The sequence below is a fragment of the Ovis aries genome, chromosome 25 (genome assembly GCF_016772045.2).
Source record: "Ovis aries strain OAR_USU_Benz2616 breed Rambouillet chromosome 25, ARS-UI_Ramb_v3.0, whole genome shotgun sequence".
Classification (NCBI taxonomy): domain Eukaryota; kingdom Metazoa; phylum Chordata; class Mammalia; order Artiodactyla; family Bovidae; genus Ovis; species Ovis aries.
This window is the reverse complement of record NC_056078.1, coordinates 23,282,601-23,305,281: the sequence shown is the minus strand read 5'-3', so window position 1 is coordinate 23,305,281 and position 22,681 is coordinate 23,282,601. Positions and strand designations below refer to the sequence as shown.

At 37.5% G+C, this 22,681-nt stretch overlaps 1 protein-coding gene across 9 annotated transcripts in view; it reads left to right on the top strand.

The window, feature by feature from the left end:
* CTNNA3 (catenin alpha 3) overlaps positions 1–22,681 on the top strand; it is a 1,860,557-nt gene that overhangs the window by 126,230 nt on the left and 1,711,646 nt on the right. For all 9 annotated transcript variants that reach the window (XR_009598595.1, XR_009598596.1, XM_004021400.6 and 6 more), the window contains exon 4: positions 15,381–15,547. Coding sequence is in view for 7 of the 9 variants with exons in the window: in XM_004021400.6 (XP_004021449.1) it covers positions 15,381–15,547 (167 nt within the window). In the remaining 2 variants the exon portion in view is untranslated. The remainder of the gene's footprint in view (positions 1–15,380; positions 15,548–22,681) is intronic.

The following is a 22,681-nucleotide window of genomic DNA, read 5'->3' as shown; positions in this document are numbered from 1 at the left end:
AAATTAGTTGCCTGCCCCTCAGATTGATGCTTTCAGAATAACAAACAAGCCTCATATACCTAAAGTCTAGGTGCCTCTGCATGGGGCTCCGAGGCCAGTGAGCCCACATACGAACCTTTAAAGATCCATTTCTCAGTTTGTTATAAGTTGGTGGGTTTCCTGAACGTGATCCCCATTGGTTTTCAAAGCTAGATATGTTAGGAGCTTGTTTCTCTGGTACAGATCTTAAAAGTTGGGTTGCTTGATATGTCATTCAAACTCTACTTTTTAAGGAGAAGCTCTGGGTGTTCAGTTCCCTCCTGACTGTGGATTGTTGTGCTCAGGATGGGGTTCATGGTGAGACTGTATCCTATCCTCTCCTACCCAGTTTGATGTGAGCTTTTCCTTATTCACCTGATGAGTAGGAATCACTCAGACAGTTTTTAGGTTTTTTCCCCAAAGGAAGTTATTCCATATATAGTTACAGATGTGATGTGTTCATGGGAGGAGGTGAGTTCAAGGTCCTCCTTTATTGTCATCTTGAAGTGGAGTCTGGACTTTAGAACTATTTTAAACAGAGAAAGACTTTAGGATCTTTGCTCATGAAGGATTATGATGATGATGTGCATGTTTTTCTGTGCTATGGAGTTCTGTTTTATTATACTTCAGCGGAATACATCTGAATAGGTTGACATTCAAATCCAAACAGAATCTTCCTATTGAAGTGCTTTGTTTTCCTATTTGGGGATCCCTTGCAGAGTCCACATTTTGGCCAACATCATATACTCCATGGTGCTTTGCCTACCCTATTGCTCAACAGATACTTGTTATATGAGTGAATGAACTCTTTGTAAGGGTTAGGTATGTCTTAGAAAAAATTGATAGCATTGCCACTTCAACTTCAAAGCACTAATGTGAGATTCTTTTAAGAGATATAAAAAAATCAAGGGTACAAGGTGTTGCTAGTTCAGCATAATATAATAGAAGCTATTTTTGCTCAGATTTATCAAGTAAAGGGAAAAATAATGGATTATTAACTTTAAGCTAGCATCTTAGTTGTAAGGTTTAGTTTTTTCCCCTCAAAGAATTAAGTTGACATCAAGAATAATATTGAAAGTGTTTATTGGTAGCATATTAGTCAATAGATTATTTGGAGAAAGATTCAATAGACAGCAATTGTTGGCAGCTATTTCAGCTCTTTAAGTTTGAACATTTAATTGAGTTTTAAATCCATAATACTATTTCTTTCTATTGTTTATTTTACTGTATGGATTGCTATGCTTACTTGTCACTTTTTTCTTTTACTATAAGTAGATTTAAATATATGATACTCAAAATATTAGGATATAATGTTATAGGAAGTACAATATTAAATTTAATACTCAAATATATTTAATGTATTTTATTACCCTAAAATTATTGTCAGCTTAAAATATGACATAAAGTACTTTGCCAGTTCTTTGGCAATTAAAAAAAGTAGTTTATCGTCTTTGAAATTCTGAAGTGTCATCATATAGCTCTATTTTTAAAGTTCTATATTACAGTTTGTTTAGAAGAATAGTTTGTATATTGAGTAAAATATTGTACACATAAAAGACATTAATAAAGGTTTTTTAAAGCATGGAGCTATGTATTTTTACATATAAATATATAATTAAAATTTGCCTAGATATGATTGAAATGTAAAGATTATTTCTAATGTTTAAAGATACAATAGATAATTTTAAAAAATAATTTATTTTTGGTTGTGCTGGGTCTTCGTTGTTGCCTGTGGGCTTTCTCTAGTGGTGAGCGGGATCTATTCTTCCTTGTGGTGCATTGACTCCTTATTGAGATGGCTCCCCTTGTGGAGCATGGCCTCTAGGCACATAGAGTTCAGTACTTGAGGCTCCTGGGCTGTAGAGCACAGGGTCAGTCGTTGTGGCAGACAGGCTTGGTTGCTTTGTGGCACTTGGAATCTTACTGGATCAGGGATTGAACCCATGTTTCCTGCTTTGGCAGACAGATTCCTATCCATTGTACCAACAGAGAAGTTAGCCACAGAAATTTTTGCTTCAAATATATTGTTCTTTTTATTGGAAGTGAAAAGTTTGTTTTTTATGCACACACACACCCCTACACCTTAAGTATTTTATCTTAATGAATAAAACATGAACATTAGCTAATGTTTTGACTTTTGGCCCAGGCTCATTTTCAGTATAGATTGAGTCTCACACAGTTGCTTTTGCCTGAATCACACCAATACTACATTGACTATGGCTTCCTATTTTGATGTCTTTATGGAAGAGAACTTAGCGACATTTGAGAAGCTACCTAACTGCTAAAGCCTTGATGTTTTATAATATTCTCCTTTCCTTTGCCCCAACTTTTACCATTTTTCTCCCACATTCAATTTGATAACAGTTTTAGGAAACCACCTTTATTGTCTCCAAGGATTCAAATTAATTTTCAAAGAAATGGCAAACCTTTTGTACTATTACTGGATAAGTTTACATACTTAATAAAATTACAGTTATAATTACAACTCACATGAAAATATTGGGGAAGAATCTAATAGACTCTTGGCATGCCTTAATTTCGTAGGATCAGGAAGTCTTCAATATACTTGAGATACTCCTTTGGTATTGAGCAGGAAAGAGGGGGGTCATTAATGTTGCTGAGAGGAAATAAAGAGTTGATTCATCTAAAGAGATGGTTAAGAGAAGGACTTTTAAGAGAGCTTCTGCTATATCTCAACTATGATGCTAGGAGATATTTCCATCAGTTTTATAGAAACTAGCTGCCATCATATTTTATATTTTAGACAAATTTATAATTTTGTGGAATTAACTCTGTCAATATATTTCTTTTTTTTTTTTGTCAATATATTTCCCAACTCAGTTTGATTGTTCTCAGTGGTGCAGGGATTGGTGGCAGATTGTCTGTGCCTTTCCACTGAAGCTATTTCAATATGCTGTCCTTTTGTTGCCTTTATGTGGCCGCTGCTATTCTCTAATGCATGGCTGCTATTGGCCTTTAAGGCAGAAATTTTACTCTCTTTGAATTTCCTTGTTGGAGGGACTGGGACAATGCTCAGTCCAGGACTAATTTTTCCCATTATTGAGGTAAGACCCTTCTATGTACTCTATCCAATATTCCATGAGTTATGAAATTCTTCATTCTGAAAGTGAGAACAAGCAGTATTTCCAACTTTGTGTAAGTGCTAAGTACTATTACTTAAAATCCGTTTGGATGGTTCTTTCTCCCTGCAGTGAGGGAGGCCTGGGTTTGATCCCTGGGTCAGGAAGATCCCTTGGAGAAGGAAATGGCAACCAACTCCAGTATTCTTGCCTGGAGAATCCCATGGATATAAGAGCTACAGTCCATAGGGTCACAAAGAGTTGGACATGACTGAGCAACTGACACTTCCCTAGCTTTGGGTAGTTTCCTCCAATGTATGTGTTGATTAGTATCCAGCTGAATGTTCAAGAATTAAGATCTTCTGAGTTCTCTCTGTGTGTAGCTCTCTTCTTTCCTGTGTAAACATATGTTAGTGGTCACAATCTCCCTGGAGATTCAGCTTTGTCTTTTCAGCTCAGAATATTCTCCAGTCTCTTAGTTTCCCTTTCCTATCTGTGGCCTGGGAAGTCTCTCAAGGCACTAACTAGGGCTATCAAAGCGTTCTTCCTATTTTGTTTACAGTTTCTCAGTGATTACTGTCCTTTATTGCCTAATGCTCTTCACAACTATTTTTCATATATTTTGTCTATTTTTGTTTTTTTTTTTCAGGTGAGAAAGAAATCTGGTCTTTGTTTCTCTGCCTTGATTGGAACTAAAATGTAAATTTTAATAAGACTTTATTGAGAGTTTAAAGATAATGCAAGGGAAATAAAATGCATATACTTACAAAGGCAACCATAGGCAGCTATATTCTGATTCCATAGGTCCTGCTGATGTCCTTGTAGCTCCCAAGCCCAAGTCCACGCAACACTAGCTTTTCAGCTCTTTTGTCTGCTATGATAATGAAAGTGAAAGTGTCCAACTCTTTGTGATCCCATGGAATATATATAGCCTGCCAGGCTCCTCTGTCAATGGAATTCTCCAGGTAAGAATACTGGAGTGGGAAGCCATTCCCTCCTCCAGGGAATCTTACCAACCTGGGAACCGAACTAGGTCTCCTGTATTTCATGCGGTTTCTTTACTGTCTAAGCCATTAGGGAAGCCCCTGCTATGATAAGCATTTTTGCTCCTTGCAGTCAAACTGGCTAAAACATTTTAAGGAGGATCTTTGCTTATTTTTAAATATCTGCGTAAGTTTAGTGCCTAGTTGAAGTAATTTTCCCCTCTTCTCTTCCCCCTTCCCACCCCCATCCCCAATTGATCTGCTTCAAAGTTAAATTTAAGCTTCTACCTCTTAGGAGCTTTAACATGCAAAGTGGATGTTTTCCAATGAAAAACAAATAAAACCAAACCCCTAGTGCCCACTTTGAGCATGTGAACTCCATTATACCAGAGTATGTTATTATATATTGAATCAATTAATATGTACTAGTGCATGTTATATGTGTATGGTATATTAAAACACAATTGGAGGGGTGGCCAAAGGCATAACTAGAAACCTTAATTGAGTCATAAATAATGTTAATTATAAAAGTTGGAGGAAATTTGATCTTTAGTATTTGCCCATTTTCATTTTAGTTGTTCCCCTTTCTCCTGTGGATTTTTTAATACATTGTTTATACATTGTTTTTGTTTATACATTGTTTTCTTTGATTTTTCACATTTATAATCAATATGATCATTTTTAGAAAGTGAATTTAAACTTTTGAATTGTAGTAAAGGAACTTGATATTTAAAAGAAACATGTACATATCTTTTATGAAGTGAAGAATAATTTGTAATGTGTCTCTTTGTCCCAGAAGTGTTCTTTTTTACCTTTTGGAGTTTACTCATAGGATCATAGAAAGCCTTTCCCATTAAATTTTTGTATATGTAGAAGTTTTCCTATATTACATTTGTATAGGTATAAGATGTGCCTATATAATCATTCTAAAGTTTATACCTTAGTATCGTATTCAAGCAGGCATTTCATAATGGATTTTTTGAAGATTAAAAGGAGCATATTTGATAGGAAAGGAACAAAATGATCCCAGTAGAAAGGAAACCTTCTGAATCTAGTTCTTGTGATGTTTTTATGACGTTTAGTAAATTGCTTTTATATATAGAGTAGAATTTCTTGAAGGAAAAATGTAGTTTTTTATTTGTATGTATTTTGAAAGTAAAATTTCCAATTAACTGCAAGGTAAAAGTGTTATAAGAAAGACTGGGAATTATTTCAGAAGAATAGACTCCTTGCATGTAGACTTTATAAAGCACAGATGCTAATATTCTAGATAGAAGGGAAATTTGTTATACTTTTTAAATGCTTAATTAGGAAAATATCTATTTTCTCTGAATGCCAGTCAGTTTGGCTGGGAATTAGCTAAATTCTATAAGTTGTCTATCGTTGTCAATAGCTGGAACATACTGCTCTTACCTAGAGTATTTAGTTACGTGTCCTCTGACACTTCACACAGAGGTAGGTCCTTTTCCTCTGTGCCTCTTAGTACTTTGTACAGGTCTCTACCTGAGCCCTGCTTAGACTGTATCTGTGTTTTTTGACCTCTCAGTGATGAACTTGGGCTGCAAAATGCTCTAGATCTCAGATGCCTATGATGGATCTGTGCTATGTAGATAACAGCAAAAACTTGTCAGAGGAAAGTTGAATAATGTTTATTCATGTATTCATTCAACAATACACATTCAATGTATAGAATTATGCAAGAGAGTAAGTGTTATTCTAGACGCTGTGAATATTGTAGTGACCAGCACCAGTATTTCTCTTGCTCTCACAAGAGTCCTTATTGTTGTTGTTTTGTGATTTCCCAGGCAAGAATCCTGGAGTGGGTTGCCATTTCCTTCTCCAGGGGATTCTGACCCAGGGATTGAAACCCACGTCTCCTGCATTGGGCAAGGAGTTTGTTTACCACTGAGCCATTTGGGAAGCCCACAGACACACGTGCTATTCTACACTCTGCATATTGTGGTGACAGGACCAGTACACCTCTTATACTCACAGTCTTCTGATTCAGAAGAAACGACAGGCTTTGATACAGGTTATTGCAATAAGTGAAGTCTTCCCAGGTGGCGCTAGTGGTGAAGAACCCACCTACCAATGCAGAAGATATAAGAGATGCAGGTTCGATCCCTGGATCAGGAAGATCCCCTGGAGGAGGGCAAAGCAATCCACTTCAATATTCTCGCCTGGAGAATCCCATGGACAGAGAAGCCTGGTGGGCTATAGTCCATAGGGTCGCAAAGAGTTGGACCCAACTGAAATGGCTTAGCATGCACTCACACAATAAGTGATAATAAGGATTATGATAGGAAGCATAGAACCCTACCATAAGATCTGCTTTAGTAAGAGGGGGCTAAGGCTTCCTGCAGAAAGTAATGTTTATGTTGAAAGCAGAAGTATGGACTGAAAACAGCTGGAAAAGATTGGCAGTATTATAGAGGAGGGAGGGTAGTAAGTCCAGTAATAGGAAAGTTTACTTACTACATCTTTATTAATGTATTTGAGGAGTAACATTTTTGTTTTTCAAGAATAACCCAACAACGCTACTTGGCTGGGTCTTTATATTGCCTTAACAGAGACAAAGACTGTAATTGTTTAAGGTTTAAATGACCTTTTTCTGAGTATGTCTCTTCAGCCAGTTGTTCAGCATCTTAACATCTTTAGAGTCAAGAACATATAATTCTTTTTGAATATGTATTTAATTTTAGTATGTGAAGTCAAAGACAATATTCTATAAAGGCTATCATAACTTTACAATTCAGACACATGACAAGAAAAGATAATCTTTTGTGGGAATTCATTTGCTCTCTTAATTTCAGAGGTCACTTTAATTTTCCTATTTCCTAGTAGCAATTCTGACTTGCAGAGAAACGCATTAAAAAAACCATTTACTGGTTTAAAAATTTACTGTCTCTACTAGAAATTTCCTGAGAAAATAACAGCTAACATTTGTTGAGTGCGTTTCATGTTCAGATACTGTGTTAAATGTATATTATAAAATATATTTCATTTAAACATCCTAGAAACACTGTGAGACAATTAATATTTTAATCCATTTCCTATTGATAAGGACACTGAAAATATTTAACTGTCCACAGTCTCAGAACTAGAAGTGGCAGATAAGAATTTGATCTCAGAAGTGTCTGACTTCACAGCCTGAGTTCCTAACTTGGTGTTGCTTCAGTTCAGTTCTATTCAGTCACTCAGACATGTCTGACTCTTTGTGACCCCATGGACTGAAGCACGCCAGGCTTCCCTGTCCATCACCAATTCCTGGAGCTTGCTCAAACTCATGTCCATCAAGTTGGTGATACCATCCAGCCATTTCATCCTCTGTCATCTCCTTCTCCTACTTTCTTCAGTCTTTCCCAGCATCAGGGTCTTTTCCAATGAGTTAGTTCTTCACATCATGTGGCCGAAGTACTGGAGCTTCAGCTTCAGGATCAGTCCTTCCAATGAATATTCAGGACTGATTTCCTTTAGGATGGACTGGCTTGACCTCCTTGCAGTCCAAGGGACTCTCAAGAGTCTTCTCCAACACCACAGTTCAAAAGCATCAATTCTTTGGTGCTCAGCTTTCTTTATAGTCCACCTCTCACATCCATACATGACTACTGGAAAAACCATAGCTTTGACTAGAGGGACCTTTGTTGGCAGAGTAATGTCTCTGCTTTTAAATAAGCTGTCTAGGTTGGTCATAAATTTTCTTTCAAGGAACAAGTGTCTTTTAATTTCATGGCTGCAGTCACCATCTGCAGTGATTTTGGAGCCCCCCAAATTAAAATCTGTCACTGTTTCCATTGTTTCCCCATTTATTTGCCATGAAGTAATGGGACCAGACGCCATGACCTTAGTTTTCTGTATGTTGAGCTTTAAGCCAAGTTTTTCACTCTCCTCTTTCACTTTCATCAAGAGGCTCTTTATTTCTTCTTTGCTTTCTCCCATGAGGTGGTGTCATCTGCACATCTGAGGTTATTGATATTACTCTGGGCAATCTTGATTCCAGCTTGTGTTTCATCTAGTCCAACAGGTTGCATGATATACTCAGCATTTAAGTTAAATTAGCTGGGTGATAATATACAGCCTTGACATACTGCTTTCCTGATCTGGAGCCAGTCTGTTGTTCCATGTCCAGTTCTAACTGTTGCTTCTTGACCTGCATACAGGTTTCTCAGGAGGTAGGTCAGGTGGTCTAGTATTCCCATCTCTTGAAGAATTTTCCACAGTTTGTTGTGATCCACACAGCCAAAGGCTTTGGTGTAGTCAATAAAGCAGAAGTAGATGTTTTTCTGGAGCTCTCTTGCCTTTTCAATTACTCAACAGATGTTGACAACTTGATCTCTCGTTCCTCTGTCTTTTCTAAATCCAGCTTGAACATCTGGAAATTCACAGTTCATATACTGTTGAAGCCTAGCTTGGAGAATTTTGAGCATTAGTTTGCTAGAGTGTGAGATGCGTGCAATTGTGCAGTAGTTTGAACATTCTTTGGCATTGCCTTTCTTTGAGATTGGAATGAAAACTGACCTTCTCCAGTCCTATGGCCACTGCTGAGTTTCCAAATTTGCTGACATATTGAGTGCAGTGCTTTCATAGCATCGTCTTTTATGATTTGAAATAGCTCAACTCGAATTCCATCACCTCCACTAGCTTTGTTCGTAGTGATGCTTCCTAAGGCCCACTTGACTTTATATTCCAGGATGTCTTGCTCTAGGTGAGTGAATCACACTATCTTGATTATCTGGGTCGTGAAGATCTTTTTAATATAGTTCTTCTGTTTATTCTTGCCACCTCTTCTTAGTATCTTCTGCTGCTGTTAGGTCCATACCATTTCTGTCCTTTATTGAGACCATCTTTACATGAAATATTCCCTTGATATCTCTGATTTTCCTGAAGAGATCTCTAGTCTTTCCCATTCTATTGTTTTCTACTATTTCTTTTCATTGATCACTGAGGAAGGCTTTCTTATTTCTCCTTGATATTCTTTGGAACTCTGTATTCAATTGGCTATATCTTTCCTTTTATCTTTTTCCTTTAGCTTCTCTTCTTTTCTCAGCTATTTCTTAGGCCTCCTCAGACAACCATTTTGCCTTTTTTAAATTTCTTTTTCTTGGGGATGGTCTTGATCATTGCCTCCTGTACAATGTCATGAACCTCCATCCATAGTTCTTCAGGCACTCTATCAGATCTAATCCCTTGAATCTATATGTCACTTCCACCGTATAATCATAAGGGATTTGATTTAGATCATACGTGAATGGTCTAGTGGTTTTCCCTACTTTCTTCAATTTAAGTCTGAATTTGGCAATAAGGAGTTCATGATCTGAGCCACAGTCAGCTCCCGGTCTTATTTTTGCTGACTGTATAGAGCTTCTCCATCTTTGGCTGCAAAGAAAATAATCAATCTGATTTCGGTATGACCATCTAGTGATGTCCACGTGTAGAGTCTTCTCTTGTGTTTTTGGAAGAGGGTGTTTGCTATGACCAGTGTGTTCTCTTGGCAAATCTCTGTGAGCCTTTGCCCTACTTCATTTTGTACTCCAAGGCCAAGTTTGCCTGTTACTCCAGGTAGCTCTTGACTTCCTACTTTTGCATTCCAGTCCCCTATAAGGAAAGGGACATCTTTTTTGGGTGTTAGTACTAGAGGGTCTTGTAGGTCTTCATAGAACTGTTCAGCTTCAGCTTCTTCAGCATTACTGGTTGGGGCATAGAACTGTATTACTGTGATATTGAATGGTTTGCCTTGGAAATAAACAGGGATCATCCTGTCATTTTTGAGATTGCATCCACGTACTGCATTTCGGACTCTTTTGTTGACTATGATGGCTACTCCATTTATCCTAAGAGATTCTTGCCCACAGTAGTAGATATAATGGTCATATTTTAGAGTTCTCACAGGAGAAGATGAACACATACTAGTCTATTCTGCCATCTTGTTACCTCTCATGGTATTGCTTAGAAGAGCTAAATGGAATGTATTAAAATATTGAGACAGTTAGACCTTTCACAGGTTTTGTCCATATTAAGATATATTATTCTTATTATTTTAAATAATAATTTATTGTATTTTCTTTATGCTGAAGATTGTGAATAAATAGAAACAAAGAGTCATCGAGTAAAGTAGATGAAACAGGCCCTTCCAGATGTTGGTGAGGTGGTTGTGTTTAGAGAATTTTTTGGCATGTATATCAATACTTAAAATTCATTTACCTCTGACTCAGCAATTCTAATTTTAAGAATTTATGCTACAGCTAAATTTGTCCATACATGCAAAGATACATATTATGGGCATTCTTTGTAGTATTGTTTGAAATAGAAAAAAGTTGGAAATAATTTGTGTGTTCAATAGGGGCCTCATACATAAACAGATCCATAGGAGAGAATCAAGAGCCCAGAAATAACCCAAGCATTTATAGTCAACTAATATTTATGAAGAGAGATGAGAACTCAAAGGAGAAAAGACAGTTTCTTCAATAAATTGTTGTTGTTGTTGTTCATTTGTTAAGTCGTGTGCAACTCTTTGCAACCTCATGAACTGTAGCATGCCAGGCTTTCCTGTCCTTCATTATCTCCCTGAGTCTGCCTAAACTCATGTCCATTCAATCAGTGATTCCATCCAACCATCTCACCTCCTGTCATTCCCTTCTCTTCTTGCTCTCAATCTTTTCCCAGATTAGGATCTTTTCCAGTGGGGTCGCTCTTTGCATCAGGTGGCCAAAGTTTGGAGCTTCAGCTTGAGCACCAGTCCTTCCAATGAATAGTCAGGGTTGGCTTCTTTTAGGATTGACTGGTTTGATCTCCTTACAGTACATGGGACTCTCAAGAGTCTTCTCCAGCACCACACTTCGAAAGCATCAATTCTTCCATGCTCAGCCTTCTTCATGGTCGAACTCTCACATTCTGCATAACTACTGGAAAAATCATAGCTTTGATTATACGGACCTTTGTCAGCAAAATGATGCTTCTCTTCAATAAATAGTGCTGGGATAATTGAATTTCATATATAAAAGAATGAAACTGGGCTCCTATCTAACATCAATCAGAAAAATTAACTCAAAATGGATTAAATATTTAAATGTAATATCTGAAACCATTAAATTCCTAGGAAAATAACAGAAAAATAAATCTTCTTGTGATGGACCTCAGTAATGATATTTTTGGATATGACACCTGAAGCATAAGAAACAAAATGAAAATTAAACAAGTGGAACTAGATCAAAGTAAAACATTTCTTGCAGTGAAAGAAATCATCAACAAAGTAAAAAGATAATTTATGGAATGGAGAAAAATATTTGCAAACCATATATCTGATAAGAGCTTAATGGTGTGAGTGTGAAGCAAAGGGAATCCTTGTGTACTATTGGTGTGATTTTAATGGAAAACTGTATGAAGGACTCTCAAAAATTTAAAAATAGAACTATGGTGTAATTCAGCAATTCCACTTCTGTTAATATATGTAAAGCAAACAAAAACATGAAATTAAAAAGTTATCTGTATCCCCATGTTCATAGAGGCGTTATTTACAATAGTCAAGACATGGGAACAACCTAAATGTCCACAGATGAATGAATGGATACAGAAGATGCGGCATATACACAATGCACTATTATTCATCCACAAAAAATGAGGAAATCCTACCATATGCAACAATATTGGGGGACCCTGAAGGCATTATTCTAAGTGAAATAAGTCAGACAAACGCAGACAAATACTTTATGATTTCACTTACTTGTGAGATCTAAAAAGCAAAAATAAGACCAAACTCAACAAAAGAGATCAGACTTGCAGTTGCACTCAACCAGAGGTTGGGTGTGGTGGGAGGGGGAGTTAGATAAATATGGTCAAAAGGTACACATTTACCATTTAAATGAGTATGAGGGATGCAATGTACGACACTGTGACATTGTTAATACTGCTGTATTATATAAAGGAGAATTGATAAGAGAGTAAATCTTGAACTCTCATCACAAAGAATGTTTTTTCCCCTTTTCTTCCTTCTTTTTCTTTATTTACACAAGATGATGAATGTTACTATCAGATGAACTTAATCTGATAGTATTTTTTACAATATATGTAAATCAAACCATCATTTTCTATGCCTTAAACTTATACAGTGATACATGCCAATTATTTCTCAACAAAACTTGGAAAAGCATTACTAACAAAATGGAAGGCCTGGAAAAGTAAGTTATAATATATCAATTAAATGTAATTTTATTCAAGCATTAAAAAGAATGACGAAACAGCTAATCAACTCTTAGTAAGTTCCAAACACTGCTCTTATTTAATCTTCATAAAAATTATACTTACTATTATCAGCTACATTTACAGTGAGTGACCAGACCATCATGGTTATTCAGGTCATAAGACCTTTTTTGTACAATTCTTCTGTGTATTCTTGCCACCTCTTCTTAATCTCTTCTGCTTCTGTTAGGTCCTTACCATTTCTGTCCTTCATTGTGCCCATCTTTGCGTGAAATGTTCTCTTGGTACCTCTGATTTTCTGCCAGCAAATTTGGAAAACTCAGCGGTAGCCATAGAGCTGGAAAAGGTCAGTTTTCATTATAATCCCAAAGAAAGGCAAGCCAAACAATGTTCAAACTACCTTGTAATTTTGCTCATTTCACATGCTAGCAAGGTAATGGTCAAAATCCTTCAAGCTAGGCTTCAATAGCATGTGAAACAGATGTAGCAGCTATATTGAGAAAAGGCAGGGGAACCAGAGATCTAATTGCCAAAATCTGTTGGATCACAGAAAATAAAACAACAGAATTCCAGAAAAACATCTACTTCTTCATTGATTATGCTAAAGTCTTTGACTATGTGGATCACAGCAAACTGTGAAACATTTTTCAAGAGATGGGAATACCAGATCACCTTACCTGCCTCCTGAGAAACCTGTGTGCAGGTCAAGAACTGGACATGGAACAGCAGACTGGTTCAAAATTGGGAAAGGAGTACGTAAAGACTGTATATTGTCACCTTGCTTATTTAACTTATATGCAGAGTACATCATGTGAAATGCCAGACTGGATGAAGCACAAGCTGGAATCAAGATCACTGGGAGACATATCAGTAACTTCAGATATTCAAATGACACCACCCTAATGTCCAAAAGGGAAGAGGAACTAAATAGCCTCCTGATGAAGTGAAAGAGGAGGGTGAAAAACCTGGCTTAAAACTCCGCAATCAAAAGCTAAGATCATGGCATCCAGTCCCATCACTTCATGGCAAATAGATGCCAAAAAATGGAAACAGTGACAGATTCTGTTTTCTTGGGCTCTGAAATCAGTGTGGACAGTGACCGCAGCCATGAAAATAAAATACGCTTGCTCCCTGGAAGGAAAGCTATGACAAACCTAGACAGTGTATTAAAAAGCAGAGACATCACTCTGCTGATAGAAGTCTGTCTAGTCAAAGCTATGGTTTTCCAGGTGTCATGTATGGATATGAGAGTTAGACCATTAAAGAGGCTGAGTGCCTAAGAATTGAGGTTTTTGAGGTGTGTTGCTGGGGAAGATTCTTGAGAGTCCCTTGGACTGCAAGGAGATCAAACCAGTCAATCCTAAAGGAAACCAGTCCTGAATGTTCATTGGACGGACTGATGCTGAAGCTGAATCTCCAATACTTTGGCTACCTGATATGAAGAGCTGACTCATTGGAAAAGACCCTGATGCTGGGAAAATTGAGGGCAGGAGGAGAAGGGGGTGACAGAGGATGAGACTGTTGGATGGCATCACTGATTCAATGGATGTGAGTTTGAGCAAACTCTGGGAAATAGTGAAGGACAGGGAAGCCTAACTTGCTACTTGTCCATGGGGTTGCAAAAAGTTGAATGTGTCTGAGTGACTGAACAAAAACCACTTATAGTGGAAAAAAATGAAACCTAAAGAGGCTAAGTGACTTGTGCCCACATTGTTAAGTTTTGTGCTCTGTTGCTTCCTGATCATCTGTATCCCAATATGTAAAGAAAATAAATTGATAGGTGAAAAGAATGTAGAAAGTTTTTATAGTATAATGGTGGTGGTGGTTTAGTCACTAAGTTGTGTCCAACGCACAATGCCATGGTCGCCTGCCAGGCTCCTCTGTCCATGGGAATTCTCCAGGCAAGAATACTGGAGTGAGTTGCTATTTCCTTCTCGAGGGGACCTTCCTGACCCAGGGACTGAACCTGGGTCTCCTACATTGCAGGCGGATTTTCTACTGACTGAGCTACAAGGAAAGCCTATAGTATAATACTATTTATGAAAAGAATCTGAATCTATACCTTCTATATGTTTCCTTTATAACATATAATATCTATGCTTTCCTAGGATATAAACCTTTTAAATAATATATATGTATATGACTGAATATACTAATAAAATATATTATGTATTTAAAAGTATACATATATATATATATGCCCACACATAAAACATACATTCATAGAAAAATTTCTGGATAGATAAAAGAACTTAATGGTTATTTTGGGGATTTTTATGGAAATGGACAAAAAATTCACTTTATATTCTCTAGTATGGTAAATTATTTAAAAGTAGCAAGTCACATATTGCTTTCATAATAAAAATGTTTAAATTTAAAAAATTAAAAAATAGTGGATGTGCTAAATCTTTAGCAATTATGTTAATGGAGTGGAGTAAAGAGGGATTTTTCATTTTGCACCTTTCTGAACTGTGAACTTCTTAAAATAAATTGATGCATGTTACCTTTATAAAGAAAATATTTTAAATGAAGAAACCTTAAAAATAGTGAGTATATTTCTCTAATAAGTACTGTGAAATATTATTTCCATGACTAAGTTTAGGATATAGTTTATTAGTATGTTGACAATTTAGAATAAATCTACCTATGTTAAACTTTTATCAGAGAAATGCTGTCTTACTATTTTAAAGGCTAGTTCTTTTCTAACATCCATTGAGTTGGAATGTAACTCAGTGAAGATTTATCTTATTTTTATAAACAAAATTGTTTCCGATTGAAGCCTTAGTAATGAAACCTTTCACAGCAAATGAGATTCAGCAAATGCAGAAGTTGACAGCAATTTTATTAGATGTTGCTGGTGAATTGAACACAGTTTTCATGCAGAAAAATGGTACCATGATTCTTAAACTCCAGAACATTTATCAAAAACAAATATCAATTTGAAAGTGCATTTTTTTATTGAGATGATGTTCTAGTGTCAAGTGACAGTAGTTTAATATTATGCTTAGTCATGGAATGTACTTGGAATTAAGTTGGATGATAAATGCTGCAACAGGCATAAGTGAAGCTTAAAATATAACATATTTGGGGTTGTGTGTTTCAGGTGAAGCTCTGAAAGTATCAGCTGAGCGATTTGCAGATGACCCCTGTTATCTCCCGAAAAGGGAAGCTGTGGTTCAGGCTGCCCGTGCCTTGCTGGCTGCAGTTACCAGACTCCTTGTCCTCGCAGATATGATTGATGTCATGTGTCTCTTGCAGCACGTGTCAGCTGTAAGTAAAAGATGACTTAGTTTACCTTGGCATTGTTCTCACTTATAATTCCATTTTCTGAACCCAGCATCAATCCGAGCACATCTGTACTCTCATTTCTTAATGTCACCATTCAGAAGTTGACTTGATTGGGTTGTGAAACTAATGCGTACTTCACAAGAATGAAGCCAGAAGTGAGTTTTAAAGCCAGTGGGAGACTGAAAAACAGAAGAAGGCTTATTGATAAGGAAATGGCTAGAAAATTTCTAGGCTTTTGACCATTTAAGTTATTATGCCCTATATAAGTCTGTAAATAAATACATAATAACATAATTATAAAGATAATATAGAAAATAAATCTGTGAATATAAATTATTTGAGAAAAGAAAAACCTTGAAGCTTAAGGCATGTGGAAGTTTGTCCTAATTGTAAATGAAAACTCCTTTTGCCAGCTCCTCTTGATCTGAGTACATGTTTCCAGGTAGTCTGTGTTGTCTGTAGCAATGTATTATGAAAATGTATAAATGTATTTATTTAATAAGAATGAAGAATATATTTAAACTAGGAGATAACAAAGGCAGAAAGATATCTCATTTGCTTTATTTTGGTAGACAAAACCATTTAGCAATGGTTTAGTAGAAGGACAATTTCTTTTAGCCTTTATCACTTTCTTAACTTATTCAGTTTGACCGTCATTAGTAGTATCAAGATGAAAAGTTTGCAAAGAACACTTTGGAGTCTGTTTTTCTCTCACTTTAAATAGGACCCTGGCTCTTCTGTTCATAAATATGTTTGCATTTTCATAAAGGTGCTTGGTGACTATTGTAACTTTATTAAGCAAATACCTTGCTGAATGACCTTCTTGTCAAAATAATTTTCTATAATTGCTAAGTTAAAATTTTTTTTTTCATTATTCACTTACTTACCCTCTGGAGAAGGGAATGGCAACCCCCACTCCAGTATTCTTGCCTGGAGGGCTACAGTCCATGGGGTAGCAAAGAATTGGACATAACCGAGCAACTAAAGCTATTATACTTACTAATGTTTATTTTAACCCTAAAGTAGGGTTAAAAAGAAAGAGTTTGTCTTCACCCTTTCATTTATACTTTCATATTCCTTTTCTTTTGATAGTTTATTAGTGCAAAAAGTCAATTTGGCACCTTTTTTTTTGTTAAGTAGCTTTTCAGGAAAAGGATTAGTTCTCATCCCCAGCCACTATCTACCAGATTTGTAGGTGCATTATTTGAACAATATTTTTTGTTACTTGACTGATGGTTTCCTGGACACCTTAAACAAATCTCTGAACATTTTTGAGATTCATTTTTTAATATGTGAGTATGTGTTGTTGTTCACTTTAGCTAAGTCAGGTCTAACGCTTGTGACCCCATGGACTGCATCATGCGAGGTTCCTCTGTCTTCTGGTGTTTCCTGGAGCTTGCTCAAATTCATGTTCATTGAGTCTGTGATACTATCTAACCATCTCATCCTCTGCTGACCACTTCTCCTGTTGCCTTCAGTCTTCCCCAGCATCAGGATCTTTCTGAATTGAGTCAGTTCTTTGCATCAGGTGGCCAAAGTTTTGGAGCTTCAGCTTCAGCATCAGTCCTTCCAATGAATATTCAGGATTGATGTCCTTTAGGATTGACTGGTTTGATCTCTTTGCACACAAAGGGACTCTCAAGAGTCTTCTCCAGGACCTTAATTTGAAAGCATCAATTCTTTGGTGATATCTTTCTTAATTGTCCGACTTTCACATCCATACATGGCTACTGGAAAAACCATAGCTTGGACTACATGGACATTTGTCAACAAAGTGATGTCTCTGCTTTTTAATATGCTATCTAGGTTTGTCATTGCTCTTTTTCTAAGGAGCAAGTATTTTTTAATTTCATGGCGGCAGTCACTGTCTGCAGTGATTTTGGAGCCCAAGAAGGTAAAATATGTCACTGCTTCCACTTTTCCCCCTTCTATTTGCCATGAAGTGATGGGACCAGATGCCATGATCTTAGTTTTTTGAATGGTGAGTTTCAAGCCAGCTTTTTCCACTCTTCTCTTTCACCCTCATCAAGAGACTCTTTAGTTCCTCTTCACTTTCTGCCATTAGATCTGAATATCTGAGGTTGTTGATATTTCTCCCAGCAATCTTGATTCCATATTGTGATTCATTGAACCTGGTATTTTCCATGATGTACTCTGCATGTAATTTAAACAAGCAAAGTGACCATATATAGGCTTGACTACTACTTTCCCAATTTTGAATCAGTCCATTGTTCCATGTTTGATTCTAATTGTTACTTCTTGACCTGCATAAATGTTTCTCAGGAGGCAGGTAAGGTGGTCTGGTACTTCTGTGTCTTTAAGAATTTTCCACAGCTTGTTGTGATCCACACAGTCAAAGGCTTTAGCATGGTCAATGAAGCAGAAGTTTTTCTGGAAATGCCTTGCTTTCTCCATGATCCAACAGATGTTTGCTATTTGATCTCTGGTTCCTCTGCCTCTTCTAAACTCTGCTTATACATCTGGAAGTTCTTGGTTCACATACTTTTGAAGCCTAACTTGAAAGATTTTGAGTATAACTTTGCTAGCATGTGAAATGAACACAATTGTACAGTAGTGTGAATATTCTTTGGCATTGCCCTTCTTTGGGATTGAAATGAAAACTAACATTTTCCAGTCCTGTGGCACTGCTGAGTTTTCCCAAATTTGCTGACATATTGAGTGCCGCACTTTAACAGCATCATCTTTTAGGATTTGAAATAGCTCAGCTGGAATTCCATCAACTCCATGAGCTTTGTTCATAGTAATGCTTCCTAAGGCCCACCTAACTTCACATTCCAGAATGCCTGGCTCTAGGTGAGTAACCACACCATTGTGGTTATTAAGAACTTTTTTGTATAGTTCTTCTGTGTATTCTTGTCTTGCCACCTCTTCTGAATATCTTCTGCTTCTGTTAGATCCTTACAATTTCCATTCTTTATAAGGCCCATCCTTGCATGAAATGTTCCTTTGATATCTCCGATTTTCTTGAAGAGATCTCTAGTCTTTCCCATTCTATTGTTTTCCTCTATTTCTTTGCATTGTTCATTTAGGAAGGCCTTCTTATCTCTCTTTGCTATTCTCTGTAACTCTGCCTTCAGCTTGGTATATCTTTCCTATTCTCCCTGCCTTTCACTTCTCTTCTTTCCCCAGCTATTTGTAAAGCCTCCTCAGACAACCACTTTCTCTTCTTCTTGCATTTCTTTTTTTGGAGATGGTTTCAGTCATTGCCTCCTATGCTATGTTATATATCTCAGTCCATAGTTCTTCAGGCACTCTGCCTACCAGATCTAATGCCTTGACTCTATTCATCACCTCCACTATATTAATATAATCATAAAGAATTTTACTTTGGTCATACCTGAATGGCCTAATGGTTTTCCCTACTTTCTTCAATTTAAGCCTGAATTTTGCAATAAAGAGCTGTGATCAGAGCCACAGTCAGCTCCAGTTCTTGTTTTTACTGGCTGTATAGAGCTTCTACATCTTTGGCTACAAAAAAACATAATTAATGTTATTTTGGTATCGGCCATTTTTCAATGTCCATGTGTATAGTCATCGCTTGTGTTTTTGGAAAAGGGTGATTGCTGTCACCAGCGTGTTCTCTTGACTAAACTCTTTGCCCTGCCTCATTTTGTACTCCAAGGCCAAACTTGCCTGTTTTTCCTGAGTATCTCTTGACTTCCTACTTTTGCATTCCAATCCCCTATGATGAAAAGGACATCTTTTTTTGGTTTTAGTTCTAGAAGGTGCTAAAGGTCTTCTGAGAACAGGTCAACTTTAGCTTCTTTGGCATCAGTGATTGGAGTATAGACTTGGATTACTGTGATGTTGAATTGTTTGCCTTGAAACAAACTGACATTATTCTGTTGTTTTTCAGATTGCAGTCAAGTACTGTATTTCGGACTCTTTTGTTGACTGTGAGGGCTACTTCATTTCTTCTAAGGGATTCTTGCCCACAGTAGTAGATAAAATGGTCATGTGAATTCAATTCTCCCATTTTTGTCCATTTTAGTTCCCTGATTCTTAAGATGTCAGTGTTCAATCTTGCCATCTCCTGCTTGGCTACATCCAAATTATCTTGATCCATGGACCTAACATTCCAGATTCCTATGCAATATTGTTTTTTAGAGCCTCAAACTTTACTTTCACTACCAAACACATCCACAGCTGAGTGTTATTCCCTCTTTGGCCTAGCTTCTTCATTCTTACTGGAGCTATTAGTAATTGCCCTCTGCTCTTCCCCAGTAGCATATTAATCACCTTCGGACCTGGGGGTCACTTCTTCCCGCATCATATCTCTTTGACTTTTCATGCTGTCCATGTGGTTCTCCAGGCAAGGATACAAGAGTGGGTTGCCATTTCCTTCTCCAGTGGACCACATTTTGTCAGAACTCTTCACTATTACCCACTTGTCTTGGTGGCCTTGCATTGCTTGGTTCATGGATTCATGGAGTTATGCAAGCCCCTTCACTATGACAATCCTGTGATCCCCGAAGGAGGGCTTCCCTGATGGCCCAGTGGTAAAGAATCCACCTGCCAGTACAAGCAATGTGTGTTCCATCCCTGAGTCAGAAAGATGACCAGAGAAGTGCTGGCATCCAGCCCTGGTGGATCCAGGGTAATTCGAAGGTGGGGACGGAGTCGGCATCCTGGAAAAAACTTGTTTAATTACAGATATAGAGGGAGATTAGAAACAGATAGTGTAGTAGGAGAATTAGTGGAGAAAAGAGGCTGAATAACTGGTTTACATGGAATACCAATCACCACCTACGTAGGCCACAGGCGTCTTTCCATTCTCCCAAAGGAGAGGAGGCACTGAGGCCTCCCCGGTCCAACCTCAGAAGCCCAGGCAGAATTAGCAGGCTTGGTGAGTACCCACATCTCAGATGGGAATTCAGCCAGGAAAGTGGGGAGCAAGAAAGAAACAACATGGGGGAATCAGTCTTTCCAGAAACTGATCTGATTTCTTTATTTTTCAGGTTTGTTTATATACCTTTTTGTTATACATAGGGATGAATACAGAGTCACGTGGGGGTCAGCAGACCTGACCCTTGTCACAATCAGGTGCTTCATATGAAATTATACAAAGGTCTTATGAGTTTCATCATCTTCTAGCCATGAGGTCTGCTGACATTTTATGGCCCTTTCTGATACCGGTCAGTTAACCGGAAAACTTATTTTTCCAGGGGTGATTTTTTCTTAAATCAGGCACCACCCTCCAAATAAAGTTGCATTCCTATAGGGTGAGGGTGTAGTGAGTTACAATCAAGAAAGGAATTTACTTAACCTAAGGTTTAACATGATTAATCTTAAAGGTTAATACTTATTTATATGCTAGCTATATTCATTATGCTGCTGCTGCTGCTGCTGCTGCCAAGTCGCTTCAGTCGTGTCCAACTCTGTGCGACCCCATAGACGGAAGCCCACCAGGCTCCTCCGTCCATGGGTTTTCCAGGCAAGAGTACTGGAGTATAAGGGCAGGAATATGGAGGTTTAGCAGCAAATATTGGCTCAACAAATGTAAACCCTTTACCAATGTTCCCCTTAAGATCTATTTTGTCTTAAGATAGTGATAAAGTTACATTTTTACATAGCATAGTGATTTATAACAAAGTACAGTGATCTATAACGAAAGAGAAGATTCATTAACTCAAAAGTCTAGTATTGCTAACATCAAAAAAACTACTATATTTCCTTTTCTATATTCCAAATAGATGGATTAATATATTCCCAGGTGCCTAAGGATATGCAGGCCTGATGGCAATCATTGACTCATCAATGAAAAAAGCCTATGCTAATACTCCAAACTCTCTGTGCTGTTTATGGTTGAGAGGTTGTCACACAAGCTAGTCTGTCGGCAGAGAGGTTTGACCTGAGACATCCTTGTCATACCCAGGGCAGGGAATTAGCAGTAATTATTGGCACGACAAATGAAAAAAACCCTTCACCAATATAATTCCTAATCAACCCACTATACTATACTAATGATCTTCTAACTTCTCAAAAGAGTCTGTATTTAGAAAGTTTTAAAACATCCCGTGCCTCTCACAGTTGGGAGGCTGTAAACAATCACATGCGGCCGGACGAGCCTGATGAGGCAGGCCAGAGAACCTCCAGAGTTCGTAAGTTGAAACACTCTTGTCACGCCCAGGAATTTTTATTAACTGGAGCTGCAAGTTAATTCCTTCTCTGAGAGAAATGGTCATGGGGGAGAGCTCCCCGTAAAGTACTCTGGTTTTGGGGGTAGATGCTCGGGAACAGGGGGTTTCCTGAGGCTTGATCACGCCTTTGCGCATGCCAAGCTTCCTTCCTCATGACCTTTGCCATGGGTGGAGTTCCTCACGCTGGCTCCCAACAGAGAAGGAAATGGCAAGTCACTCCAGTATTCTTGGCTGGGAAATCCCATGGACAGAGGAATCTGGTGGGCTACAGTCTATGGTGTCGCAGGAGAGTTGGACATGACTTAGCGACTGAGCGCCAACAACGACCATGTGTTAATACAGATGCTAATAAATATTATAGCCATGAGTGGTTATGAAAGATTAAATGCCAGATAATTCCTAGTCCCATGACCCAATATTTCCTATGTTTTAACTCTGGATTTGTTGGGATAGGGCAGAATGAAAGGCTTTTTAAAATTTTTATTTTACTTTTTTTTACTTTACCAATATTATATTGGTTTTGCCACACATCAGCATGAATCTGCCATGGGTGTACACGTGTTCCCAATCCTGAACCCCCCCCACCTTCCTCCCCATATGAAAATTACTTCCCTTATAATCAATTAGGGAGTAACTATATATATAAGACCATGAGTTCCTTCACTAACATTTTTATTGATTGCTACTAACTACTAGGCACTGTGCTAGGTAATTCACACATATCGTATCATTCAAATGAAGCAGGAGTTAATTGTAGATCAAAGAAAAACAGTGCTATTTTTGTAATAAAATTATACTTAATAGTTATTGTGTTTTTATAATGGGTCAAGAAATGTGGGGGATTATCTCCTTTAATTCAACCTCACAGCAGCTCAGTGATTATGATTCGTATTTTATAGATGAAAAAAAACCCTGAGGCATATTTCATTTAAGAAGCTTGCTCAAGGCAATAGAT